Raw genomic sequence first — 27782 nt, 5'->3', positions numbered from 1 at the left:
CTTGAGTCCCCAGTGTAAGCAGTGGAAGTGTCGGGCTGCGAGGAGCAGTGGGTCCATGGGTCCTCACTCGCTCATGTCCAAGCCATGTCCCCCAGGCAATAGAAATTTGACAAAGGGTCTAACCCTTCCTCTTCTGTTTAAAACACACTTTTAGTAGCGCAAAGAAGGGTTAGACTCTACGTCAAGTTTTTATTTCTGCCTGTGTAGTCACCATGGCAGGATTTTGGACTTTAAAGGCTACATTCACCCTAAGGCTCCATACATATTAGCGCATCTCCAAAATAACATGATTTCTAGTGAGACTTTAATGTGACTTTTGGTTCAATTTTGATCCGACTTAACATTCTTTTTATCATATTCGCACCAAAGTAGTGCAGGCCACTTTTTAAAGTTGATGTGACTAAGTCACACTGATTTGAACAGATGCCATTGAAATGAATGTTGTGTGATTTGTAATGCGACGTTGATGTCCAAAGTCACATCACAAATTGCACAAGTGTGAATGGAGCCTAAGGGCTTGTTTACACTTGCTTCAAAATGTGGCATTGGACATGTTTTTTAAGCACTTGACGTCCGGAAGATTTACCCCCCTTCAGGACCAGGCCATTTTTTGTGATACTGCACTGTGCTTTTTTAATTGACAATTGCGCGCTCATGCATCGCTGTACCCAAATAAAATTTGTGTTGTTTTTTTCCTCACAATTTCTTCGGTGGTATTTGATCACCACTGCATTTTTTTTTAATTGTTTATGCTATAAACAAAAAAAGACCGACAATTTGGAAAAAAACAATATTTTTTACTTTCTGCTATAAAACATATCCAATATAAAAAAAAAAAAACGAATTTCTTCATAAAATTTAGACCAGTATGTATTCTGCTACATACACTGCTCAACAATCTAAAGGGATACTTTTTATTTAGAGCATAGCACCCAGTCAATTAAACTCCCAGGATATTGATCTGGTCAGTCAAGTGGGTTGTTAATCAGTTTAAACTGCTTTGGTGTTAAAAAAATTAACAGGTGCACTAGATGGGTAACAATGAGACGCCCTCCAAAACAGAAATTGTTTTACAGGTGGAGGCCACTGGCATTTTTTTTCTACTTATCTTTTCTGACTGTTTTTCACAGTTTTGCATTTGGCTAGGGTCAGTGTCACTACTGGTAGCATGAGGCAATACCGGGACCCTATAGAGGTTGCACAGGCAGTCCAACTCCTCCAGGATGGCACATCAATACGTGCCATTGCCAGAAGGTTTGCTGTGTCTCCCGTCTCAAGAGCATGGAGGAGCTTCCAGGAGACAGGCAGTAACTCTAGGAGAGCTGGCCAGGGCCGTAGAAGGTAGGACCAGTATCTCCTCCTTTGTGCAAGGAGGGACAGGATGAGTACTGCCAGAGCCCTACAAAAGGACCTCCAGCAGGTCACTTGTGTGAATGTCTCTGACCATCAGTCAGAAACAGATTTCATAACGGTGACCTGAGGGCCTGACATCCTCTAGTGGGCCCTGTGCTCACTGCCTAGCACTGTGGAGCTCAGTTGGCATTTGCCATTACATAGAATTGACAGGCCTGCCACTGGAGCCCTGTGCTTTTGACAGATGAGAGCAGATTCACCCTGAGCACATGTGACAGATGTTAAAGGGTCGTGAGAAGCCATGAGAAACGTTATGCTGCCTATACCATCGTTCAGCATGACCGGTTTGATGGTGGGTCAGTGATGGTCTAGGGAGGCATATCCATGGAGGGACGCACAGACCTCTACAGGCTAGACGATGGCACCCTGACTGCCATTAGATATCGGGATGAAATCCTTGGACCCATTGTCAGACCCTACGCTGGTGCAGTGGGTCCTGGGTTCCTCTTGGTGCACAACAATGCCCGGCCTAATGTGGCAAGAGTATGCAGCCAGTTCCTGTAGGATGAAGGAATTGATACCATTGAATGGCCACCACGCTCGCCTGACCTAAACCCAATAGAGTACCTCTGGGACATTATGTTTTGGTCCATCCAATGCCATCAGGTTGCTCCTCAGTCTTTTCAGGAGCTCAGTGATGACCTGGTCCAGATCTGGGAGGAAATACCCCAGGACACCATTCCTTGTCTTATTAGGAGCATGACCAACATTGTCAGCCATGCATACAAGCACTTAGGGGCCACACAAACTACTGAGTACCATTTTGAGTTGCTGCACAAAAATTTCAGCAATTGTCACAGATATTCTGACACTTTTGACTCTTTGTGGGTACCAGCGACCCTAATACAGTGATCAGTGCTAAAAAATATGCACTGTCACTGTACTAATGACACTGGCTGGGAAGGGGTTTAACATACAGGGTGATCAAAGGGTTAAATGTGTGCCTAGCCAGTGTTTTGTGTACAGTGTTTTTACAAAGGGAAGTGATGGATTATTTTCCCTGCTTTGCAGTGAAATAAAATCATTTACTTTCCCCCTGTCAGAACGGAGCTCTGTCCTGTGTCTCTTCCACACGATCGGCATCCATTGACGGGCACACGCTGAGCAGCTTCTGCTGTGCAAAAACCCCTACCCAGAAATGCAGAATCGTGTGTGTGTGTGTGTGTGTGTGTGTGTGTGTGTGTATATATATATATATATATATATATATATATATATATATATATATACACACACACACAGTCCGGTCCATAAATATTGGGACATCGACACCATTCTAATCTTTTTTGTCTCTTTACACCACGACAATGGATTTAAAATGAAACAAACAAGATGTGCTTTAACTGCAGACTTTCAGTTTTAATTTGAGGGTATTTATATCCAAATCAGGTGAAAGGTGTAGGAATTACAACAGTTTGTATATGTGCTTTCCACTTTTTAAGGGACCAAAAGTAATGGGACAATTGGCTGCTCAGCTGTTCCATGGCCAGGTGTGTGTTATTTCCTCATTATCCCATTTACAAGGAGCAGATAAAAGGTCCAGAGTTAATTTCAAGTGTGCTATTTGCATTTGGAATCTGTTGCGGTCAACTCTCAATATGAGATCCAAAGAGCTGTCACTATCAGTGAAGCAAGCCATCATTAGGCTGAAAAAACAAAACAAATCCATCAGAGAGATAGAAAAAACATTAGGTGTGGCCAAATCAACTGTTTGGAACATCCTTAAAAAGAAAGAATGCACCGGTGAGCTCAGTAACACCAAAAGACCCAGAAGACCACGGAAAACAACTGTGGTGGATGACCGAATAATTCTTTCCCTGGTGAAGAAAACACCCTTCACAACAGTTGGCCAGATCAAGAACACTCTCCAGGAGGTAGGTGTATGTGTGTCAAAGTCAACAATCAAGAGAAGACTTCACCAGAGTGAATACAGAGGGTTCACCACAAGATGTAAACCATTGGTGAGCCTCAAAAACAGGAAGGCCAGATTAGAGTTAGCCAAACAACATCTAAAAAAGCCTTCACAGTTCTGGAACAACATCCTATGGACAGATGAGACCAAGATTAACTTGTACCAGAGTGATGGGAAGAGAAGAGTATGGAGAAGGAAAGGAACTGCTCATGATCCAAAGCATACCACCTCATCAGTGAAGCATGGTGGTGGTAGTGTCATGGCGTGGGCATGTATGGCTGCCAATGAAACTGGTTCTCTTGTATTTATTGATGATGTGACTGCTGACAAAAGCAGCAGGATGAATTCTGAAGTGTTTAAGGCAATATTATCTGCTCATATTCAGCCAAATGCTTCAGAACTCATTGGACGGCGCTTCACAGTGCAGATGGACAATGACCCGAAGCATACTGCGAAAGCAACCAAAGAGATTTTTAAGGGAAAGAAGTGGAATGATATGCAATGGCCAAGTCAATCACCTGACCTGAATCCAATTGAGCATGCATTTCACTTGCTGAAGACAAAACTGAAGGGAAAATGCCCCAAGAACAAGCAGGAACTGAAGACAGTTGCAGTAGAGGCCTGACAGAGCATCACCAGGGATGAAACCCAGCTTCTGGTGATGTCTATGCGTTGCAGACTTCAGGCTGTAATTGACTGCAAAGGATTTGCAACCAAGTATTAAAAAATGAAAGTTTGATTTATGATTGTTAATCTGTCCCATTACTTTTGGTCCATTAAAAAGTGGGAGGCACAAATACAAACTGTTGTAATTCCTACACCTTTCACCTGATTTGGATGTAAATACCCTCAAACTAAAGCTGAAAGTCTGCAGTTAAAGCACATCTTGTTTGTTTCATGTCAAATCCATTGTGGTGGAGTATAGAGCCAAAAAGATTAGAATTGTGTCGATGTCCCAATATTTATGGACCTGACTGTATATATAAAATACATCTGTCCACAGAATCTTTCTTCCATTCAAACCTCACCATCATGGGCAAGACCAAAGAGCTGTCAAAAGATGTCGGTGACTATATTGTAGACCTGCACAAGGCTGGAATGGGCTACAAGACCATCAGCAAGAAGCTTGGTGAGGAGGACACAACCGTTGGCTTGAATATTCGCAAATGGAAGAAAAACAAAATAACCATCAATTGCCATCTGTCTGGAGCTTCATGCAAGTTTTCGTCTCATGAGGTAAAGATGATCATGAGAAAAGTAAGGGATCAGCCCAGAAGTACACGGGAGTAGCTTGTGAATAATCTAAAGGCAGTTGGGACCACAGTCACCAAAAAAAACATTGGTAACACAGTACGCCGCCATGGATTGAAATCCTGCAGTGCCCGCAAGGTCCCTCTACTCAAGAAGGCACATGTAGAGGCCCGTTTTAAAGTTTGGGACTGAACATCTAAATGATTCAGAGAAGGATTGGTAGAAAGTGCTGTGGTCAGATGAGACCAAAATTGAGCTGTTTGACATTACCTTGACTCGCCGTGTTTGGAGGAAGAAAAATGCTAACTATGACCCTAAGAACACTATCCCTACAGTCAAGCATGGAGGTGGAAACATTATGCTTTGAGGCTGTTTCTCTGCTAAAGGTACAGGCCGACTTTACCGCATTGAAGGGCCATTGGCTAGGGTCATGTGTTGTAAAATCTTGGATGAGAACCTTCTTCCCTCAGCCAAAACACTGAAGATGGGTCGTTGATGGGTCTTCCAGCATGACAATAACCCAAAACATACCGCCAAGGCAACAAAGGAGTGGCTTAGCCAGTCTCCAGACCCTAATCCTATAGAAAATTTATAGAGGGAGCTGAAAATTCGAGTTGCCAAGTTGGCTCTTGTGCTGCTGTCGAGTTGTTTCCATTGACTGAATTGCTACTGTGCCACAGACGTATAGTCAAGCATGACCCCCCATGTATTGAAGTAAGGAAGTATTTGGGTGTTAACTTAAGAGGAATATTTTACTCTGAAATGTTGATGATATTCCTGTATTCTGTCTCTGACTTTCATGTACTGTTGATTTTATTTTTATATTGGTATACTTCTTTCTGATACCATCTAGATTAAACTACAAGATAAAATCAAAACTTGATTATTTCCTTTCATTATCTGATTTTATTTTTTTATTGTACCAGTTTATTCTCTGTTTTGAAATGATCTAGAGTTTAAAACAGTAAAGTTCCTAATCTGACCTTCTTATACCATTTGTCTTCATTTTCAGGCCTCCAACAGCGCTTCCTATATCCAAGATGCTTTCCAGCTACTGCTTCCAGTTCTTGAAATCTCCCATATCCAGTGCAGGACTTAATCTTTGTTACACAATACATCATCCTTCTAGGTTATGGTGCCATGCTTTAACTCAGAGTGCCAGGGTAAAACCCTCTGCTTGGTGAACATGTTCTGCTAAACTGGAAAAGCCAAACGGAAAAAAAGGCACATCAAAAATTTGACATTGTCTTCTGCCTCCACAAATATGGCAATTATGTCCCTTTTAACTGTGTGAATATATGAAAAGGTATGTAAAGGTTATTGAGTAAAGCTAAGACATTATTTAAGGTTAGAATATTATTTGCTTTAAAATCACTATACATGATATTATACTAAATTACAACAATAAGAGCTGCGCTAAAATGATTTAGGTATGAAGCAAGACCCATTCTTTCCCATATGTTCAGCTGTTGGGCATGTACCACTCTAAAGAGCAATCTAGGGGGTACTAAATAAAGCCCATTGCAACCAAATAAATCTCTTTTCATTCTGAGAGAATGTAAAAAGATTCTCATTGGCTGTTGTGTGCTAGGAGAATGCACATCTCTTCAGACACCACGTTGCTAACCATTAAATCATGTTCTAAATAAGAACTGAGTTACCAGCAGCAGCTAATCTGGTTATGGAATTTACCTGTTTGGAGAATCTGATTGATGACTGGGGGGGGGGGGGGGGGGGTCACTTAGCATTCCCTGGTAAATGATGCCAGTTGTTTGCTTTGCCAAATATTCTATAAATTCTATAGAACCATCTCAGTAGTTTTATACCATTATTCTTGTGCCAAGTTTCAGAATGTTTGGCAACCATATCCTGAGTTCTGTCATGAATGCAATTTGCAGTCAGTTGGAAGGGAGCTGAAGTTGGAGCATATTATTTGATTTCATGGCTTAGGCAATATACCCTGTTAAGGACATTTTTTATATGAAAGATATAATGCTTGTTTTGTCTAGGGTGCTCTAATTGAGCAGAATATTATGATCCCAAAGGCTTCCTCCCCACAAATTTGGTAGGGCTGATCAGTCTCCTGAAGCCACTTTTGTTCTCCACTCTGGTTATCGACATCATCACATAGAATGCAGGACCAGTGGCGACTGCTGTTCCTGTATTAGTACTTTATGATATTGATCCCCCTTAGACAAAACAAGTGATACATCTTGCATATGTTTGGTAAGAAGTAGGAAGGGTTACAGTCAAGTTTTAAGCCAGCTCAGAGTTCAGCTTTAATTACAAAATGTCTGTCTTTGCTATGTGTGGATGACAAAATGTCTGTCTTTGCTATGTGTGGATGACAAAATACATTTTCTGATAGCCCTGATTGTAAGGTATCTTATTTGATGAAAGGCTTAATATAAAGTCCCTAATTTAATTGAGCTGTGAAACACACCAGCTAGTAATCTATGGGTAAACATACTTACTTCAGTTACAAATAAATACAACAGTGGTTTCAAAAAAATGTAAATATATAACTTAACTATAACAGAATTTAAACATTTAAATATATAACTTTAAATATTAATAAAATAAAATATTTAAAACTAGAATGTACAGCCAACACAGCCAATCAGATTGCAGATATTTTAAATTCAGGTATGAAAATAAAAGGAAGAACCTAATCAGGTGGTTTGGAAAAGATAACCTTTATAATAATTTTTCAGTGAAATAAACTATTAATAACATTAGAGCGTATTTACAGCAATATTGTGGAATATAGCACATTTAGCGTAATGTACATTTTCAGTTCTGCTTTGTATGTACTGTTTTATTTCTGTGCTCTGTCATTCAGTAGTATGCCCTTTATTCTGATATTTGGGCTTTGACATCTCCATTCTTCTTCAGTTAAATGTTCAATTTAATTACATTACTTCTTTCGTTTTATAACATTTGTTCTGCAGATAAAAAAAAAAAACAGGATTAAGAGCCCATTCAGACTAGCGCGACACGACTTTGGGGGGCGACCTGTGAAGTCGCGTGCACCGCTGTGCACCGCGACTTTGGCACGACTTGCAGAGACTTCACATAATGGAAGTCTATGCAAGTCGCCTTCAGGTCGCGCCAAAGTAGACTTGTGTCACTCCTATTAGAACGGGTCCTGTGCTAATCAATGGACCGCGACTTGTCAGGCTGACAAGTTGCCTGACAAGTCGCGCTAATGTGAATGGGCTCTAAATTGTCATTGAAAATAAAGGGTTGGTTTTACACAATGCTCCTATTTGAACAGATACCCCTGGGGGGTTGCATGAGTTCTCATATATTTTGTTAAGGGAGGGGCACTGTGGATGGCGGTAAAATAACTATTGGACACTCCAGCTAGGTCCCCATTGCCACTTTAATGTTTTTTTGCAGATTTCCTAATTTAGTTTAAATTCAGCAGGAGACTTCTTGGATTGGTCTTGGCAGATGGGTGGACCTGATAACTGAGATGTACTGATCCCTTTACCTAAATTCCTGTTGGATATATATGAAGTTTCATGGACATTCAGGCCACCATCACCGAAATACTGTGAAGCAGCCATTTGTATGCTGTGCACACCTTCACGAAACCTGCTATTGACATCTGAGACACACAAACAGTAGTAAAGGCAAATATTTTATATTTTAAAATAATAGTAAAATGTACCTTGATCACCTGGAACCAGTGAAAATGTGTGTTTGCATTGTTTTCTGAGTGCATTTTTAGTTTAATAAAGTACAGTTTATTTTCCAGTATTGTGTTGCCATCTCCTAAGGGGTAGTCCACCTAAAAAGGATCTTTCAGTTAAAGGTAAACACTGATAAATTCCACAGTGGCTTATATGGCTCTTCTCTGGGGGGAACTCTTATGAATATAGGTTCAGGCTAAGGAATGGGTGCCTGAATATGGTGTAATTGCCCTAGGGAGTTACTGGTTCCTGTATAAGTTTAATTTTTCTGATATGGGTTTCAAATGGAAAGCTTTTATTGTACAATACACTATCGGTATCGGTGTGATGAACAGCACTAGCTATATATATATATATATATATATATATATATATATATATATATATATATATATATATAATAAATGTACTGTGAAAAACACTATATATGTTAAATCTGAAAAAAGAAAAATATATTTTCGGATAAGTTAAACTCTACACATGTTGAATCCAGACTTTCATATAACAAATCACTTTGTGCCCCCACCCTTAATTTGGAAAGCAGCTAACTAAGAAGTGACCTCCAAAGTTAGATTAAAAGCACTAACATTTTATTAATGCCCATTGCCCAACCCATCTTCCTCTGGAGCTCTTGAAGAAGTTGGTCTGACAACAAAACGCATTGCCCTGGCTTTATTATGTAATTGCGATAATGCTCTTTGCCGTTTTGCTCAGCTAGATTTAAACATGTTTGTTTGTCTAAGCAATGCTATGGGGAATTTATTCATGCAGTAAACATAGTAATATGGGCACTAATAAATGTGAGTGCTTTTAATATGTATATATGTATGATTGTAATAAATGCTAAGCAATATTTCACCTATGGAAGCGTTGTTTCTGAGTATGCTTGTATATCAATATTAATGAATGAAGTGATACATACCATTAATATTGGGGAGATTGTTACCATGTTTGCAAGCTATTGGGGAGATGTTTGCCATGTTTACAAGCTATTTAACACAAGACATTTTTGACTTCTCATTGGCTTGGAGGTCAGTTCATTTTTTGTAAGCTACTTTTTAAATAAGGGTGAAGGCACTAGGTAAACTATAAAAAATACAATGCCTGACTTATTGGAAAATGACTTTATTGTGAATTCTTCATTGTTTTAATGCACAATGCATTAAAGAAAAATATATATCTACTATAAAACTATTTGCATGTCACTGTGGACAACGCCCATAACACAGGCTGACAGCATGGACCTTCCAGGCATGCAAATTACATGACTCAAGCGTGCAGCAGCCAAATAATCCATACTACTTGTATCAGGTTAATATAGAGTCCACTAGTATCACAGGGTCCCTTTATCTCACAGCAGTGGTCAAACCTCAGTTAGTTCTACTAATAGCTCAGGAGTGAAATCTGTATTTTTTTGTATGTATATTTGTTGTATTTGTATCGATAAAAAAAAAAATCTTAATAAACTTGTTTAACTTGTCATCTTTGTGTATAAGACTCAACTTTTCAGTTTTGTGAAGAATAGTAACATGAGATGAAAATCTTTGATAAAGCTGGGTCAGAGTTTTACTCTTCCATAACAAATTGTAAGAGCCAGTTACCACTGTCCACAATAAACTGCAGCGCTTCTGGTTGCAGTCAGTCAGCAGTAGGGGGCAGTGTGATGCGCGTTTCAGCGCCTAACACAGTTTCTTTTCTCCTTTCATCCTTCCAGGACGGCCTACATTTGGGAGATTGTGGCTCCGCCTCACAGGAAACACAACTAATTTGCAGCTGTTTAAAAGGGTCCCACCCATCCTTAGCTCCAGTTCAGTTGTGTTTCCAACCTCACATCGGAACGTTTGTTTTTTTACTAACCTGAGGCAAATAGCTGGCCAAGACGGTACCCCTGCAAGGCAGCTTCGGTCGGCCTAATAGCAGGTTCCTCCCTAGCTGTGTCCTTGGAAAAAGGAGCTTTCAGGTCGCCAAACATACCAGGTAGTGCGGTTTGCCTTGTGGTGAAGGTCCCTCATACCTGAAGTCCTGCTGGTCTCTGCAGGAAGTCTCCTCCATTCACTTCGCTGGGCGGTAAGGATTTCGAATTTCCCGCCGAGCGGTGAGCCCCAAGCCTCGCTATGGAGACAGGAAGTTCCGGCGGAAGGGGCGGAGCGGCTGACTCCCGGAAGAAACCCAGCGTGGAGGAGACGCCGGATCGGAGCGAACTCGGTACTACCATGGCTGACTCTCCGACCCTGAGAGGGCGGAAGCCCCACAAAGAGACACAAGCAGCCGCAATCCCTACAGGGGAGAAAGCGGCAACGCAGGTGGCGACAGGATCGGGTAAGTGATACCGATGGCGGCCGACTGCTGTCTATTATGTGACAGGTATGCCACACCATGCTTTTTCCTGTATATTGCCGTAGTGGTAGGCCGTAGTGGTAGGCAAGAAGATTATGTCGCTTCATGGTGTCCTCTCTTCTTGTCTTTTCATGTGTTGTCACAGGTACGCCACCGGCACAGGAAGCCCCTGCCAGACCCCTATCCTCAACTAAAAAATGTGGGGAATGCGGGGTTAAGTTGTCTAAATCTTACACAAAGCCCTTATGCCAGACTTGCATTAATAAGTTAGCAGGGCAGGACCTAATGAACGATTTGCTTAAATCTATGAGGGAGGAAATGGTAGCTACAATACAGTCCTTTAAGACTACAGCAGCTATCCCTCAAGCCCCAGCAGTGGAAGGAGCAGATCATGCGTCCTCCCAAGACGGTGGGGGGTCAAAGGAAACCCCATCCCTCTGGGAAGATTCTCTATCCATTCCCTCAACTCAAGTTAGGGAACAAGAGGATCCAGAAGAAGGTTCTAGTTATTTAAGAGACCCTTCTAGTTCAGAGGAGGACTCAGAAAATAACAGTGAAGGCGAAAAAGTTAAAAATCTTTTCTCCTTAGAATATATGCAGGGTCTTCTTAAAGTGGTATATGACACTGAAGAAATTCCTATCCCGGCAAAGAAGTCTTCTTGCAAAGACAAAGTGTACAAGGGCCTGGGAAAAGCCCAGTACAGAACCATTCCCATTCACCAGTCATTAAAAGACATAATACACCAGGAATGGAAAGTGCCTACACATGCCCTTGCCAGACCAAAAAACTGGAAAAGAAGGTTTCCCTTTGAGCCTCCAGAATTGGAAGTATTCACAAAAAATCCTAAACTTGATGCTCCCCTGGCACAGTTATCAAAAGGAACAGATTTATCCTTTGAAAATGCCGGGCATATTACAGATCCCATGGATCGCAGGATTGAATCCGCATTAAGTAAAGCCTGGGATTCTAATGCATACAATACAACTATAGCCTTAGCTGATACCTGTATGGCCAGGAATACAGACTTTTGGCTTAAGGAACTGTTAAAACGTGTCCGCAGTATGGCAGGATCACAAGATTTGATAGATTCCTTAAACATGATTAGTAAAGCTCCGTCCTATTTAGCAGACGCAGCTGTGGAGTCATTAGCAGCATCTGCTAAAACAGCAGCATTAGTAAATTCTGCTAGAAGGGCGCTTTGGGTCAAAGCTTGGGAAGGTGATACAAACTCTAAAGTAAGACTTTGTGCCCTGCCCTTTGAAGGTTCATTACTGTTCGGTTCAGGACTTGATGATACCTTGTCCAGATCTGCAGAAAAGGGGGAAAAGTTCCCCACCAAGAGAAAGGACAAATCAGAAAGATATTCCTTTCGAAAATTCCAAGGCAAGAATCAAAAAAGACCATTTAAGGCCAGGAAGAAGGGCCCGGGAAAAGGAAAACAAGGGGACAATTTGTTGTTCCTTAAACCTGGGCCTAAACCTAAAGAATCTAACTGACGTCAGCGTCAGTGTAGGGGGCAGACTGACCCATTTTGCTTCCCAATGGGAAAACATCTCTGCCAGTCCCTACTTTCTGCATCGGGAAGGGTACCAATTGGAGTTGGTCTCGCAACTGGTACCAAATTTAACTATGACCTGTCCCTTAAAAATAGAACAGAAGTTCATGGTCATAAAAAATCTGTACCAAAATGTCTGAATGACAATGTTGGGTGTAAGAAATGCTTACCTATATGTGCCAAGGTACGGGGGAACATCAAGCATTTCTCAGATTCACCATAGTTACAGAAGAGGGGGCTGCACGTGGACAGCCCAAAGCTTCTCCTTTTTGCTTGGCAGCAAATCCAGGGATCTTTATAAAAATTTGGGTCAAGGTAGTAGGTCTTCGGTACCTACTAGGCCAAAGTTTGGTCCCGTGTCTGGACGATATGTGGATTTGGATAAAACCAGCAGATCTACTGGGAATCAGTTACCATCTCATCCAACAGGTTGAATGGGAACTGAACCCTATAATTCTCTAACACCTGTTCCAATAAATTTGTCAATCAGGAGTAGACATGTTTGTCACGCAGCAGAGCCAAAAAGTAGAGCAGTTCTCCCTTCTGATAGTACAGAAGGATATGCTGGGCTTGGAGGCCCCAGTAATGCCTGGGCCTTTCAAGCTAACCTATGCCTTTCCACTACAGAATCCAATATCAAGAGTTCAAGGATGGTCGCAACCACGCCTCATCCGAGTCACGCCTGAGAAGCCAAAAACGATGTGATTTGCAACCCTGGTGTCTCTATTAGTGACAGTACCTCGGAAAATACTAGATCTATCACTACAAGGAACTCTGATTCACCCCAGATCAACAATCTGGATAGGGAACGCCAAATATTAAAAGAAAAAGGATGCTCAGACAGAGTCATGGAGACCCTCCTTTCTAGTAGAAAGCCAGTAACTAGAAAAATGTATTCCAAAATCTGGAAAACTTTTTGTACTTGGCAGAGTCAGAAGAAGGATTCCTCTGCCTCAACCCCAAGGATCCTGGATTTTTTACAGGATGGGGTAGATAATGGGGTGGCGGTGAACACCCTTAAAGTACAGATAGCGGCACTTTCTGTTTTCTTAGACAAAAGGTTAGCCCAAGAACCTTTAATTAAAAGATTTCTGTTGGCTCGGAGAAGGGTGTCTCCAATTAACAGAACTATTGTTCCAGCCTGGAACTTAACGCTTGTACTAGAGGCATTATCTAGTGAAGCTTTTGAACCCTTAAACAAAATTAGTTTAAACATTTTGTCTATTAAGTTAACCTTTTTGTTAGCAATCACCACAGCCAGGAGAGTGGGAGATTTGCAAAGCTTATCCATAAAAGAACCCTTTATGAGAATTCTCCAAGACAGGGTGATTCTTAAACCAGATCCACTGTACCTGCCCAAGGTAGTGTCCTCTTTTCATAGGAACCAAGAGATGGTTCTCCCATCATTTTGTGAGAAACCTAAGTGTGCAAAAGAAGAAAAATTCCATTGCTTAGATGTTAGAAGATGCCTTCTAGCATATCTAGAAAGAACCAAGAGTTTTAGAAGATCTAGTCACTTGTTGGTTCTGCATTCTGGACCAAGGAAGGGTTTACAAGCATCAAAACCCTCAATCTCTAGGTGGATTAAACAAGCCATTAGTATGTCATATAAGGTGTCAGGTACCCCCACACCAACAACTCTAAGGGTACATTCCACAAGGGGCATGGCAACTTCCTGGGCCGAAAAAGCCAGAGCATCCTGGGAACAGATCCGCCATGCTGCCACTTGGTCCAGTCAAGATACCTTCCTAAAGCACTATCGTGTGGAAGTACTGTCGCAACAAGACCTTGCCTTTGGCAGAAAGGTTTTACAGGCAGTGGTCCCGCCCTAAGGTAGGCCAGTATGGATTCCTTTATTATCCTCCCAAATGTAGGCCGTCCTGGAAGGATGAAAGGAGAAAACCTTTAGTTAACCTACCGTTAGTTCACCGGCTTTTCTCTTCAATCCTTCCAGGACGGCCGGCCTACTTCCCGCCCTATGTGGTGGTGAGATCTAAAAGAATATGTATATATAAATGTATATGTATTTATATGTAGCTGTTTGATTGAATATATTCCTTAAAGTTCGGTTGGAAACTACTTTCCTATTACTGGAGCTAAGGATGGGTTTGACCCTTTTAAACAGCTGCAAATTAGTTGTGTTTCCTGTGAGGCGGAGCCACAATCTCCCAAATGTAGGCCGTCCTGGAAGGATTGAAGAGAAAAGCCGTTACAGGTGAACTAACGGTAAGTTTTTTTGTTTATGTGTGAACTTTGACGTGAACAAGTCATTGCACAGTAGCGTAGTGCGCTGTTGTGCAGTGGCATGTAATGCCTTCCTGTGCACTGCGATAAAATGCAGCATGTTTTTAGTTTGCACCAGCTCACTGCACTGCACTTCTGGGCAGCATTGCAGTGTGAACAGGACACATAGAAAACTATTTTCTTTGTGTACTCGCAGTGACCTGCGTTCATCCAGTGCAGTAAAACACAGGTCACTGCAGTAAGTGTGAACACAGCCCAGGGCTACAGGTATAGATTTCCTAACATTGTAGTTGGTGAAATCTTTCATGCCAGCTATTGTATTCAGACACCTGCCACCCACAGGTGTCAGAATATCCAAACAGTGCTTGGATCTGATGGATGCAGACAAGGGCCATCCACGGCTTGAATTTTGGCCTATTCAACAGGAATCAGCTGAAATCTGGGATGTGTATAGTAGGCTTACGTTTTCTTTTAAAGGCTAAGTTCACCTTTGGAGCATGTTATACCTGTATTTGGGGTGCAACATGTTGCATTTCTAGAAGATAGGGTGCAACATGTTGCATTTCTAGAAGATTGGTCAAAGCAGTGGAATTGCAGCTCAATGTTTCAAAATGTAAAAAAATGCACTTAGGGAAAAAAAGAATCCCTTGAAAGAGTACGATATTTGGGGTACAGTGTTGGCCAGAACTAAAGAGGAAAAAGATTTGGGGGTACTTAGTTCAGGTGATTGAACGGTGAGCAAACATTGTAGCCTGGCAGTGGGAAGGCAAATAGAATTATAGGATGCATCACTAGAGTTATCACCAGCAGGATGGAGGAGGTCCTGATTCCCCTATATAGAGCTTTATATCACTAGAGGGATCACCAGCAGGAGTAAGGAGGTCCTAATTCCCATATATAGATCTTTATATCACTAGAGGGATCACCAGCAGGTGGAAGGAGGTCCTGATTCCCCTATAAAGAGCTTTAGTTAGAGCTAATTTTGAATACTGTGTCCAGTTCTGGAGACCTCAAAAGATATTAAGATAGAACAAGTCCAGAGATGTGCAACAAACATGGTGAAAGGTCTGAGGGATAAAGCATATCAGTTGAGACTTCAGGAACTTATTTACAGTCTGGAGGAAAGCAGGGAAAGTGGAGACCTAAATTAAATCTTTAAATAAGTCAAGGGGGTAAATAAGGTTCAGGAGGGCAGTATTTTTAAGGGGGTAAATAAAGTTCAGGAGGGCAGTATTTTCAATATGAAGCTAAGATCAAGAACACAGGGACATGACTTCACACTAGCAGGGAAAAAGTTCAAAACAAATCTTGGAAAGCATTATTTTACTGAAAGGGTAGTTGATGTTGGAAAAGACTTCAAGCAGAGGTAGTGAGTCAGTCAACATAAAATTGATTCAAACATGCTTGAGACAAACATATACTCAGACAAAAAAGTTAACAAGAAAACAAATAAAATAAAAACATGTAAAAAATATAAAAAACTGGCAGACTCTGTGGACCACTTCATCTTTTTTCTGCTGTCACTCTTTTAGGTTTCCATGTTTACATGCAGCGCTAATGAGCGCCCTCCTAATCCATTCACTCTTCCTGCAGCTGTGAAAAAGTGTCTGCAGGGAGCCTTACATTGCACCCACGATCCTTTGAAAGAAAAATAAATACATATTTTTTTCTTGCAAAAATGTGTGCATTTGTTTTTCACAAAGGTGTACTTATCCTTTAACCTGTGCTAAAGAACCAACAAGTGAAATCAAATTGATTTCTGTGAACAACACAATGGCCTCTAATGTTCCCATGTAACCAATGTATGACTGCGGCATGCTACAGTCTCTGCAGTCACGCTATTGCCAGCCACTCTTGGAGGATAGCAGAATAAGGCTGGTCATACACGGTTCGAATCTCGACTGGTTCAGCAAGAACAGGCCGAGATTCAAACCTTTAATGGGCAGGCTGAAACTACCAAGTTGATCGATCAACTTGGGTACAAACAGCCTGCCGGATTCTCTTGCGATTATTGCTAGCGGCTGCTATAACTGCTAGCGATAATCACTGTCTTCTCCTGGCAGGGATGGCTTCCCCCACTGGGATTTGCAGGAAGAAGACAATTGCTGCTTCCCATATCAGCACCGTCTGTGTTGATCAGGGAATTATGGTTGCAGGAAAGAAATTTGCACAGTGTATGGCTTGCCTAAGTGTTGTTGATCACACTGCATGATTGTTCCAGGTATGTAACACAAAAATTCCCAAGTCAGACATTTAACATTTTCTGAAGAAAGCTTGCCGTGGCACCTCCACTCCCATGACAGAATCACTATAACATTAATCTCCTGGAATCTGCAGCATAGAATGATTGATTGTTTAGCTTAAGCAGCCACATCCCCAGAATTCTGGTCTTTATTTTCCTTTCTGTCTGAACTTGTCAGATAGGGATTGGCTAAGGGAAGTCAGGGTGGAGATCTCCTGGACTTATGTTACTGAAGAAAATAATTAAAGTATGTCAAGTCAAAAACTTTTTTCTGGTTTTGGATAGAGTGGGGATTTTGTTTTGCTCTCTGGGGCTCTGGTAAAGAGATTTACCTTCACTTCTTGTACTGAGACAGATTCATCTTTTCTTCCTCTCCCAAGAGAGATTTCTCCTAATGTCCTGTCCTGAGAGAGGTTTATCCTCATTTCTCTTCCTGCTGACAACAGATTCACCAGACAAGAAGGGAAAATCTGCAACAGGGACACAGTCAGAAAAAAAAAAATGACAGGGGTTTTAAAGTATAAATAAAGGCAAAGCTTTTTTTTTTTTTAGTTTTAAATAGAGTAGAGATAGATTAGAACATCTATCAATTTTTATTGTTGTCTGTGCCCCTATTAACCTCCTTGGTGTGGCTCGGGGTGAAATTTCAGTGCCATTAGCGGTAACACTCGGGGTACCGCCAGGGAGCATCGCTGGATCCTGGTAGAGGGTACTTACCTTGTCCCCGGGATCATGCAATGTGTCCCTGCTGCATACGGCGGCTGGATCTTCCGCCCAATGCTGTGAGCCCCGGCTTCCATCTCCTGCAAGCATCACGTCGCAGTGGGGGTGGAACCGGTGGCAAATTCAAATAGCAAAACACACTGATATATTGTAATCCTATTGGATTACATTACTAAATAAAATAAATTAACATTAGTTTGCCCCTCAGTGCCCCTTCCTGCAGTATACACACACACACATATATATATATATATATATATATATATATATATATATATATATATAATATCTGTATATATATATATATATATATATATATATATATATTTTTTTTTTTAACTTATTTATAGTTATTTATTATATTATAATTTATGATTTTGTGTTTCAAACTTATCATACCCAAGATGTTATAAAGAAGAACGCACAGTAAAAAAAAAAAATCATATGTAAATAGTTGGTTTGGGCTGCTCGTCCTTAAAGTGGAGTTCCACCCTAAAATTATACTTACCTCCATCTTCTCGCTCCGGGTCACCTGAAAAACAAATGGATAATCGCAATTTTTTTTTTTTTACTTACCTGGTTTAGAAGAAAATATACTCACCTTACTTCCTCTTCCTCCCCTCGGCGGCCACGGCAATTCGTCACTTCCTGGCTTTGCAATGATTCCTGGGAGCTGAACGTCATCGCTCCCAGGAATTAATGCGCCTGCACCGGCCCCGACGTTAGTTCCGGTGCTGGTGCCATCATACCTTGCTAAACAGCTTCTGGGCATGCCCAGAAGCTGTGCAGGGATGACGCTGCGGCACCGGAAGTGACGGCGGGGCCGGTGCAGTGCATCGTGGGACCGAAGAAGACGGAAGAGGACACAGAAGAGGATCGCGCTTGCTTCAAGCTGCCCACACCTGAGATGGCAGCGCTGGAGAATACATTTTGAAGGTAAGTATTTCTTCTTTCAGGTAAGTGCAACCCGGGACAGATCAGAGGCTAGCCATTGTGGAATGCACTAGCCCTGACTGTCCCGGGGGTATTTTTATTAAAAAAAACATTCACTGGGTGGAACTCTGCTTTAAGAATTACTAGCAAAATAATGGTACCGCTTTCAGCACCTAAAATCGGAAACAATCATACTGCCAGGGAGGTTAAGGAGATTCAAGCTTTCTAATTGTACGGTTTACTATTTACTAAAAAATTGCAAAATTGTGGGTTGTCCCCAGAAAAGTAATAGAGGGGAAATGTTCTAACGGGGAAACTAATTCTGGTGACCTGGGGGTCCCCAAGGAATTCCCTTAGTTTGCAGGTATTTCCTTTCACTTCCTGTTTGTCTATGAGATCTGACAGGTGTTATAATCCTCCTTTATTCTATCCATAATGAAATAAAATTTTGCCTATAATTCTACTTTAATTCTTCCCTTCTCCTCTAAGGCTGGAAGAAAGGTCCACAAAGGCTATAATGTAGAAGAGCCCGAACACATATTGTATCTGTAGATAGAGCAGCTTTTGTGTATCTATCCTCAATGATCTGGTATGAAAGGTCTTATTTCATATGGGCACAAGAGATAAGTGCCACTGCAGTCATCTCTAAGCACTGTACATGGGGGACATGTTAATTACCCAGTGTGCAAAAAGCTTTAAATAAATCCCATTACATCAAAAGTCACAAATAGTGACTGAGGATGACAAAGATTAGTATCTATCCTTCCACCCATTGTCAACACCAAGATTTTCCCATATTTTTTTTTTTCCATCGGCCAGATTGGTAAAAAAAAAACTCCTTGATAGCAGTCGCTGCCTGCCTAAAAGGTCCTTTTATCCAGTTTCTAACAATCCCACCTTAGTACCTCCTTGCAACAACACCTACATGTGACTGGAGTCTCTATGGAGGATGCAGTGGAGTCTGATTTAATAAAAGACCTTTGTCGACAGGCTTTGTGCTTGTGTCGAAAGGATCAGTTTGAAATGCTTCTGAGATCATTCAGACATTTCACTGACAGATGCATTTGACCTTCAGTTAACTTCCTTCTAATTTGAATTTAAAGGATAAGTTCACCTTTGTGAACATGTTACACACATATTTAGGGTGTAACATGTAAACATGTTCAGCATCTGCCTGCTGTTCCCCTAATCCCCACCCTGCCTGTGACAGTGGGCCAGGGATCTCTCCCCACACCCACTGTCACAATTTAAAAAGTGTGGCCATGCGGGGCTCAGCCCACACAGCCGCGTCATTCATTTATAGCAGTGGTCCTCAACCCTGGCCCTCAGGGCCCACTAACAGGCCAGGTTTGCAAGATAACTGAAATACATCCCAGGTGATATCATTTGCTGCTCAGTGATTGCAGTACTCTAGTCTGCATCTCCCCAAGGTAATACTTAAAATCTGGCCTGTTAGTGGGCCCTGAGGACCGGAGTTGAGGACCACTGATTTATAGAGTCCGGTCAATCAATGAACTACAGCTACCGTCAGCCTTTGTGGCTGACGGCTTGGTGATCTCAATGAACTACCACGCTGCACCTGGTAGGAGAGAAGGTGCAGTATTAGGGAACAGATGACCAGTATTTTAAAAATTAGAGTCCTCCAGTTAGTATCTGGGGATTGGGATTTTACCTCCCCCCCCCCCCCCCCCATCCTGGCTCTTTAAGGTAGCTGCCTCAGCAGCCTTATGTTGGGGCCAGCTGTGGATACTCTCCATCAAAATATACACTGCTCAAAACAATTAAAGGAACACTTTGAAAACACATCAGATCTCGATGGGGAAAAATCTCGTGCTGGATATCTATACTGATATGGACTGGGTAATGTGTTAGGAACAAAAGGATGCCACATTGTTTGATGGAAATGAAAATTATATACCTACAGAGGACTGAATTTAAAGACACAGTGAAAAAAATATGAAGCAGGCTAGTCCATTTTGCTGAAATTTCATTGGAGCAACTCAAAATGGCACTCAATAGTTTGTATGGCCCCCACGTGCTTGTATGCATGCCTGACAACGTTGGGGCATGCTTCTAATGAGATGACGGATTATGTCCTGGGGTATTTCCTCCAAGATCTTGACCAGGGCATTACTAAGCTCCTGAACAGACTGAGGTGCAACCTGGCGGCTTCGGATAGACCGAAACATATCGTCCCAGAGGTGTTCTATTGGATTTAGGTCAGGCGAGCGTAGGGGGCCATTCATAGGTATCAATTCCTTCATCCTCCAGGAACTGGCTGCATACTCTCGCCGCATGGGGCCGGGCATTGTGGTGCACCAGGAGGAACCCAGGACCCACTGCACCAGTGTAGGGTCTGACAATGGGTCCAAGGATTTCATCCAAGTACCCAATCGCAGTCAGAGTGCCATTGTCTAGCCTGTAGACGTCTTTGCGTCCCTCCATGGATATGCCTCCCCAGACCATCACTGACCGACCACCAAACGGGTCATGCTGAATGATGTTACAGGCAGCATAACATTCTCCACAGCTTCAACAGACTCTTTCACATCTGTCACATGTGCTCAGGGTGAACCGGCTCTCATCTGTGAAAAGCACAGAGCACCAGTGGCGGACCTGCCAATTCTGGTGTTCAGTGGCAAATACCAATCAAGCTCCAGGGTGCTAGGCAGTAAGCACAGGGGGCACTAGAGGATGTCGGGCCCTCAGGCCACCCTCATGAAGTCTGATTCTGATTGTTTGGTCAGAGACATTCACATCAGTGGCCTGTTGGAGGTCATTTTGTAGGGCTCTAGCAGTACTCATCTTGTTTTCCTTGCACAAAGGAGCAGATACTGGTCCTGCTGATGGGTTAAGGACCTTTTACGGCTCTGTTCAGCTTTCCTAGAGTAACTGCCTGTCTCCTGGAATCTCCTCCATGCTCTTGAGACTGTGCTGGGAGACACCGCAAACCTTCTGGCAATGGAAAATATTGATGTGCCGTCCTGGAGTAGTTGGACTGTCTGTGCAACCTCTATAGGATCCAGGTATTGCCTCATGCTACCAGTAGTGACACTGACCCTAGTTAAATGCAAACCTAGTGAAAAACAGCCTGAAAAGATGAGTAGGGAAAATAATGTCAGTGGCCTCCACCTGTAAAACCATTCCTGTTTTGGAGGCCGTCTTATTGTTGCCCATCTAGTGACATGTTAATTTCATTAACACCAATCCCACCTACCACCATACTCATACCCCAGTGCATGCTCTTTTGATCACATCCCATCTCCTCCATATACCCCCTGATCGCCCCACAGCCAGACTCCCCCCCCCCATAAACATACCCTCAGAATTCACACCCCCAGATACCCCCACTTTGATCACACGTCCCTAGATAACCCCACCCTGATCCCACTATCAGATATCCCCATGACATACCCCCCCCTCTAATTATACACTTCAGATACCCTTGCTCTGATTGCAGCCCCTAGATACCCTCCCCACTATGATCACATCCCCCAAATCCCCCCCCCCGACACACACCCCCAGATCCCTCCACTCTAATAATTTCCCCCAGGTACCCTCACCCTCATCACACCCTCCAGATACCCCCCCTCTCCCATTACACACACCTTGGGAATAACCGATCTCACTGGTCTTGCAATGCCTCCTCCAGATGGTGTGGATGGAGAGAATCTGGCCAGGGCTAGGAGGAGTAGTTGTGTCCTATGCAGGCAGGAAAAGATCTTTTCAAATCCTCACTGACAGCTGGACACAACGATTACCCTGCCTGCCTACTACAATCCTTGTTCTCTCTTTGACAGCAGCCTTACTAAACAGCAGGCAAACGTACATTTCAATGCTGTGCCTCTCTTTTACCTGGGAAGGACTGCTGGGGGGGGAACGGAAGACAAGTATCTAAAATATCTGAATCCACAGCAAGTGGCTGGGGATTCGGATTTTACCTCCTTCTCCTCCATCCCCGTGCCCTAAGGCGGCTACCTAAGCAGCCTTATGCTGGTGCAGGCCCTGTCTTCGGCCATCTTGCTTGGCCAGGGCAGGATGACATATCTCCCTCCAATGTGTATGGGTGTTTGTTTATTCCAGTGTTTGTTTATTTCCAGGTATCCTGAGAATATACACAGGTCTGCACATGCACAGCTCAGCATACAACCCCTGGCAAAATGTATGGAATCACCACTCTTGGAAAATGTTCCTTCAATTGTTTTAACCACTTAAGCCCCGGAAGATTTTACCCCCTTCCTGACCAGGGGGTATTTTGCGATTCGGCACTGCGTGAATTTAACGGACAATTGCGCAGTCGTGCGACGCCGTACCTAAACAAATTTGATGTCCTTTTTTTCCCCACAAACAGTGCTTTCTTTTGGTGGTATTTGATCACCTGTGCGATTTTTTGATCATGCGCTATAAACAAAAAAGAGCGTCAATTTTGCAAAAATAACAATATTTTTCAAATTTTTTTATATGAAATTCCCCCCCAAAAAAATGTAAAAATCAAAATTTTTTAACATTTTCGGCCAATTTGTTTTATGCTACATATGTTTGGTAAAAAAAAATCGCAAAAAGCGTATTTTGATTGGTTTGCGCAAAAGTTATCGCGTTTACTAACAAAGGGAAAGATTTTTGTCATTTTTGTTGGTTTATTTTTTAACGCGTAATGGCGGCGAGCTACGATTTTTTTTGCGGTACTGTGACATTGCGGCGGACAGATCGGACCCTTGACTGACATTTTTGACACTTTTGGGGTTACCGGTGACATTATTACAGTAATCAGTGCTATACATATGCACTGTTACTGTAAAAATACACTGGTAGTGAAGGGGTTAACTTTATTTGAGAGGGAGGGGCTGTGTGTGTCCCTAGGGGCGTGATTCTAACTGTGATTGGCTGTGGCTTGAGCTGTAGGAACACTGATCAACGGTCCTACATAGTAGAACCGTATGATCAGTGTTTCTACACAGGGGAGAATGACAGGCGGCTTGTTTACACTAGCTGCCTGACTTTCTCCCTCTGCAGCTACGATCGCAGAGTGACCGGCGGCGCGCGCTCGCTCCCCAGAGCCTCACAGGCTAGTGACGTTTATATAAATCTCTTTGCCTGTGAGGGGCTGACCGCCGCAGTATATCTACTTGCGGCGGTCGGCAAGTGGTTAATTGTGAAGAAAAAAAAAACTAATCACGGACATGCCTCAAAACTATTTTCATTTAACATTCCAACCTTCTGGCTTTAAGAAACACTTAAAAAAAGAAAGAAAACTGTAGTTAATTGCAACTGTTTTTGCAGGAAATCAATACTTTTTGCCAGGGGTTGTACATTCTAAAGAATATTGCAAACAGACAGGTATGTTTGTTGTATTTCAGAAGAGACATAGCATATCTCTATTACAATAAAGAGCCTGGCTGCTTCCAATGTTTTACTTTTTCACTCTGTTCTGCTTTAAAAAAGTATCTACAAAGCCTTGGCCTAACCATAACGTAACACTTAACCAACTCCATAATATTCCTTTAACATCTAAAAGGCTGTACTTATTAACACTAAAAACGCACAAATCCTGCACCGATCTGCAATTGCACACACTTATGAATTATGCCATGCCCCCTTTAGAGGCACACCCCTAAGAAGAAAACATACCCACTATGGCCGCTACTTTTTTGTTCTACAGAAAGGTGTCAGTCCTATGTGCAGCTGATGCTGGAATGCACATGGGCAGGCAGTGGGTGAAAGTGATCATGAGCACCAAGACACAAAAAGGTGGAAAAGTGTGAAAGATGCATTTTATGAATAAAAAAACAAAACAAGGCAGTCGTTTATGATACACAGTGTTTAGCAAACTTATTACCACCCAATTAAGATTTACGTACATGTAAACTGCTTCCTGCCCACTGTAGTACAAAGTAAATATAAACATCCTCAGTGAGAAGCAGTGATTGGATCATGCAGCTGCCGCTATGATCCTGGTTTCATTTTTTCCAGCCAAAGATGAGCTTTCCTGTAGAAGTTATCCAAGTGGCTCTACAGTCGCCCAAACTTTTCTACAGGGTGCAGAAGGGGCCACCCTTCCTGCCACTGCCTGCTATGGTTCCCTGGCTCTCTGGTGCGATTGGAAAGACCGGGACCACTATATTCTGTTGGGCCCTGTGAACACAGAGGAGAAGGAGATACATCCATCCCCAACCCTTACTCTGTGACGAATTAAACCGGAAACAAGGATTTTGTCACTTCTGGTTTTGGTTTGTTGTTTACAAGCTGTTACCAGCTTGTGCTATCACAACATATGGTGTTCATCCCTTGTGCTAGCAATAAAGTTGATCCAAAAAATTTAAAGCACCCCCATCCCCAATGCTCACACGCAATTGCAAACATATATATGGGTCCCACACGCATATGCAAATGGTGATCACACCACACGTGAGGTATGGCCACAAACATCACAGTAAAAGAAAAAATTATAGCACCAGACCTGTGTAACTCTAAACTGGTAACCTGTAAAGGCTTTCAAAGCATTGATAATTTAATATACCATAGTTTGTCACCATTCCACAGGTGTGCGAAATTTTAGGTGTGACATGTTAGGTATCTATTTACTCTGAGTAACATCATCTGTATATTTGACCAAAAATTAGGTATTATATTGTGTTTGTGTGCACTAAAATTCATTAAAGTGTATAATTTGTGCTTGATGAACCTCTGCACAAATATCGGGTGACACAAAAAATTGCAACAACCATTATTTTATTTTCTGGGGCCTTTTTTCCAAAAAATGTAAAATGTCCAAGGCATTCTATGTATTTTTCTAGCAAAACAAATGCAGATTTTTACATGATTAATGTCAGAATTGGAGTGGGTCTGAAGTACTTAAATTAGGCTATATTTATTAACAAAAACTTTTATTGATAATTGCATGGCTCACTTATGAATGGGTTCCTCGGTTTAAAAAAAAAAAAAGGCAAAAATGATATCTTACATTTTGAAACAGCCTCTGACATTTTAAAGTACACAGAACAGTATTTTACATTGCTGGGAAAATCCTTGACTTACAGGTTTGACTTGTTCTCTTCTATACAAAGAAACCACCTGTATGTGCATAAAGTGCAATCTGTAAACAAATACAAAGAATAAAAAGAGGATGTGGTAAAAAAATGCATGTCCTAGTATTGTTTTATCATTTCATACTTATCCCAATCTCAAACAAAATTTTTAAGGACCCAGTCATACCTTTTTAAGGACCTGTAAGCCCATGGTGTCATGGCTCAGACCCCACCATGGACTCACAAGGGGGTCCTTCTATTGCCCCTTCCTCACAGGTGGAGCCCCCTTTCAAACTTCCCAGCCGTGGCATTTTTTAACTCAAGCTGCAAAGCATAGCATCACCACCACAGAATGTGTACTGCCCATTTATGCTTTAATGTTAAAATTCTGTGGGGTAGTAAAACTGTGGCTCACCCCTACCCCCTTCACCGGCTGCCAGTGTTAAAGAGGAAGCTTACGGGAGGGGCTAAATATTCTCCAAGCAGCCAACATCAGGTGCAGACTGGTGGTGGAGCCTGCTGGCTACTAAATGACACCCGGTGGTGGTCACTGGGATTACTCCCTTCAGGTCTAGGAACCACAGTGACACCAGCAGGTGATCCAGCTCCTAAAACAGAGGACGGTAAGTGGGGAATAAAGATATGAGAAGAGAAGGCACAGGATTGTTAGTGTGGATGGAGATATAAGAGAAGAAGGCACTAGATGGTCAGTATAAGGGGACAGATGAGAATAGAGGGCACAGGATGGTCAGTGTTGGGGGGAGATAGGAGAAGAGAAGTCCCAGGATGGTCAGTGTGAGGATAGTATGAGAGGAGAAGGCCCAGGATGGTCAGTGTGAGGATAGTATGAGAGGAGAAGGCCCAGGATGGTCAGTGTGATGGTGGTATGAGAGGAGAAGGCACAGGATGGCCAGTGTGAAGGAACGTATAAGAAGAGAAGGCATTGGATGGCCAGTGTAAGGGGAGGTATGAAAAGAGAAGACACAGGATGGCCTGTATGAGGGGAGGTATGAGAAGAAATAGCAGATGAGTGCGCCATGCCCAGAGGCAGAGGGGGTGGGCCAGGCTGAGGGGAAGGGAGGGCGAGCACCGCCGGATTACTCCCGCTTACCCGGCGGTTTCTGTCATACGAAGTCTCACCTCCTATGATAGACAGCACACTGGCCCAATGCAGAGACGTGTGCTGTCTATCCTAGGCACCGGCCCAGGAGGCGGAACTTCAGATGACAGAGACCACCAGGTTAGCGGGATATCCCCACTCTGTGTAATGGGTACTAGCGAGGCTGCATTGATGGACACTGCACTGGCAAGGCTTCATTCATGGGCACCGCACTGGTGAGACTTCATTCATGGGCACTGCACTGGTGAGTCTGCATTCATGGGCACTGTTGAGGCTGCATTCATGGGCACTGGTGAGGCTGCATTTATGGGCACTGGTGAGGCTGCATTTGATTAAAAAACAAAAAGTTCTGAGTTCAAATTTCGTTATTTAAAATGTAAGATTTTTTCCTGAAACTTCCCTCTTAAAATTGAGGTGCGTGTTATACGCCGATAAATACGGTAAATATTATGCAGAAGAAACATAGCATGTCTCGTCTGCATTTAAATCTCAGTGAATTTCAGCATCTAATAGGAGATGCCTGCCTCCCCAAGATGGCCACCTGGACCCCACAATAGGGGACAAATTATTTTTTGGTCTTGACTACTTCTTCAGGCTGGCAGGAAACAGCTGGTAACTAAACACTCCAGTGCTCATTTGCGGTGCTCAGGGAGACAGTAATAAGGTGTGCAAAGCTTCTTCATGTGCAGCCCTCCACAGATTGGGAAATCTCTAATCTACTGCAAACAAAACACACACAAGAGGGCACAAGTAACAAATGGATACTTACAAACATAAAAGATCAACAGGCTTATAACTCATGAACTTCAGCCTTGGGCAGTGGTCCCATCACCGAATCCTCAGATGAAAAGAGCTGCCATCACCAAATCCTCAGATGGAAGAGCTGAGGATTTGGTGAGGGGACCCACTGCCCCAGGCTTAAGCTCATGCGTTATACGCCTGTTGATCTTTTATGTTTGTAGGAATACATTTGTTACTTGCTATTCAATACATTTTATTTTAATAATGCACAAGAAGTTGCGCCCTCTTATGTGTTTTTTGTAGCCTGAAGAAGTATCATCTTCAGGTCAGCAGACTAACAGTAGCCCTATCCCTGCCTACAGTTAGCCCGTCTTAAGGGGTGCGTCCTCCACATAACAAACAACCACACACAGAAACAGTAGTAAAAACCAGCATACATATCAATGTTTCACAAAACATAGAATATGTGAGGAGTATAATTCCTCTAGTGGTCCTTGCAGGGAAGCATGCCTCACCATCCATCTCTGTCCAAAGATGCAGCATCCTCAACAGGAAGATCCAAGGCTGCTGAAGCATGGGAAGGCTGC

At 42.5% G+C, this 27782-nt stretch overlaps 1 protein-coding gene across 1 annotated transcript in view; it reads left to right on the top strand.

Annotated features, from left to right (window-relative positions):
• The window catches only part of FAM114A2 (family with sequence similarity 114 member A2), a 77997-nt gene extending 72213 nt beyond the window's left edge, over nt 1-5784 (top strand). The window contains exon 13 of the mRNA XM_082256633.1: nt 5589-5784. Within this exon, the coding sequence (XP_082112759.1) occupies nt 5589-5675 (87 nt within the window). The 3' untranslated portion in view covers nt 5676-5784. The remainder of the gene's footprint in view (nt 1-5588) is intronic.
• Nucleotides 5785-27782: the final 21998 nt, after the last annotated feature.

This window comes from Pelophylax lessonae (genome assembly GCF_965119305.1).
Source record: "Pelophylax lessonae genome assembly, chromosome: 4".
Taxonomy (NCBI): Eukaryota; Metazoa; Chordata; class Amphibia; order Anura; family Ranidae; genus Pelophylax; species Pelophylax lessonae.
This window is presented reverse-complemented; position numbering and strand designations above follow the sequence as displayed.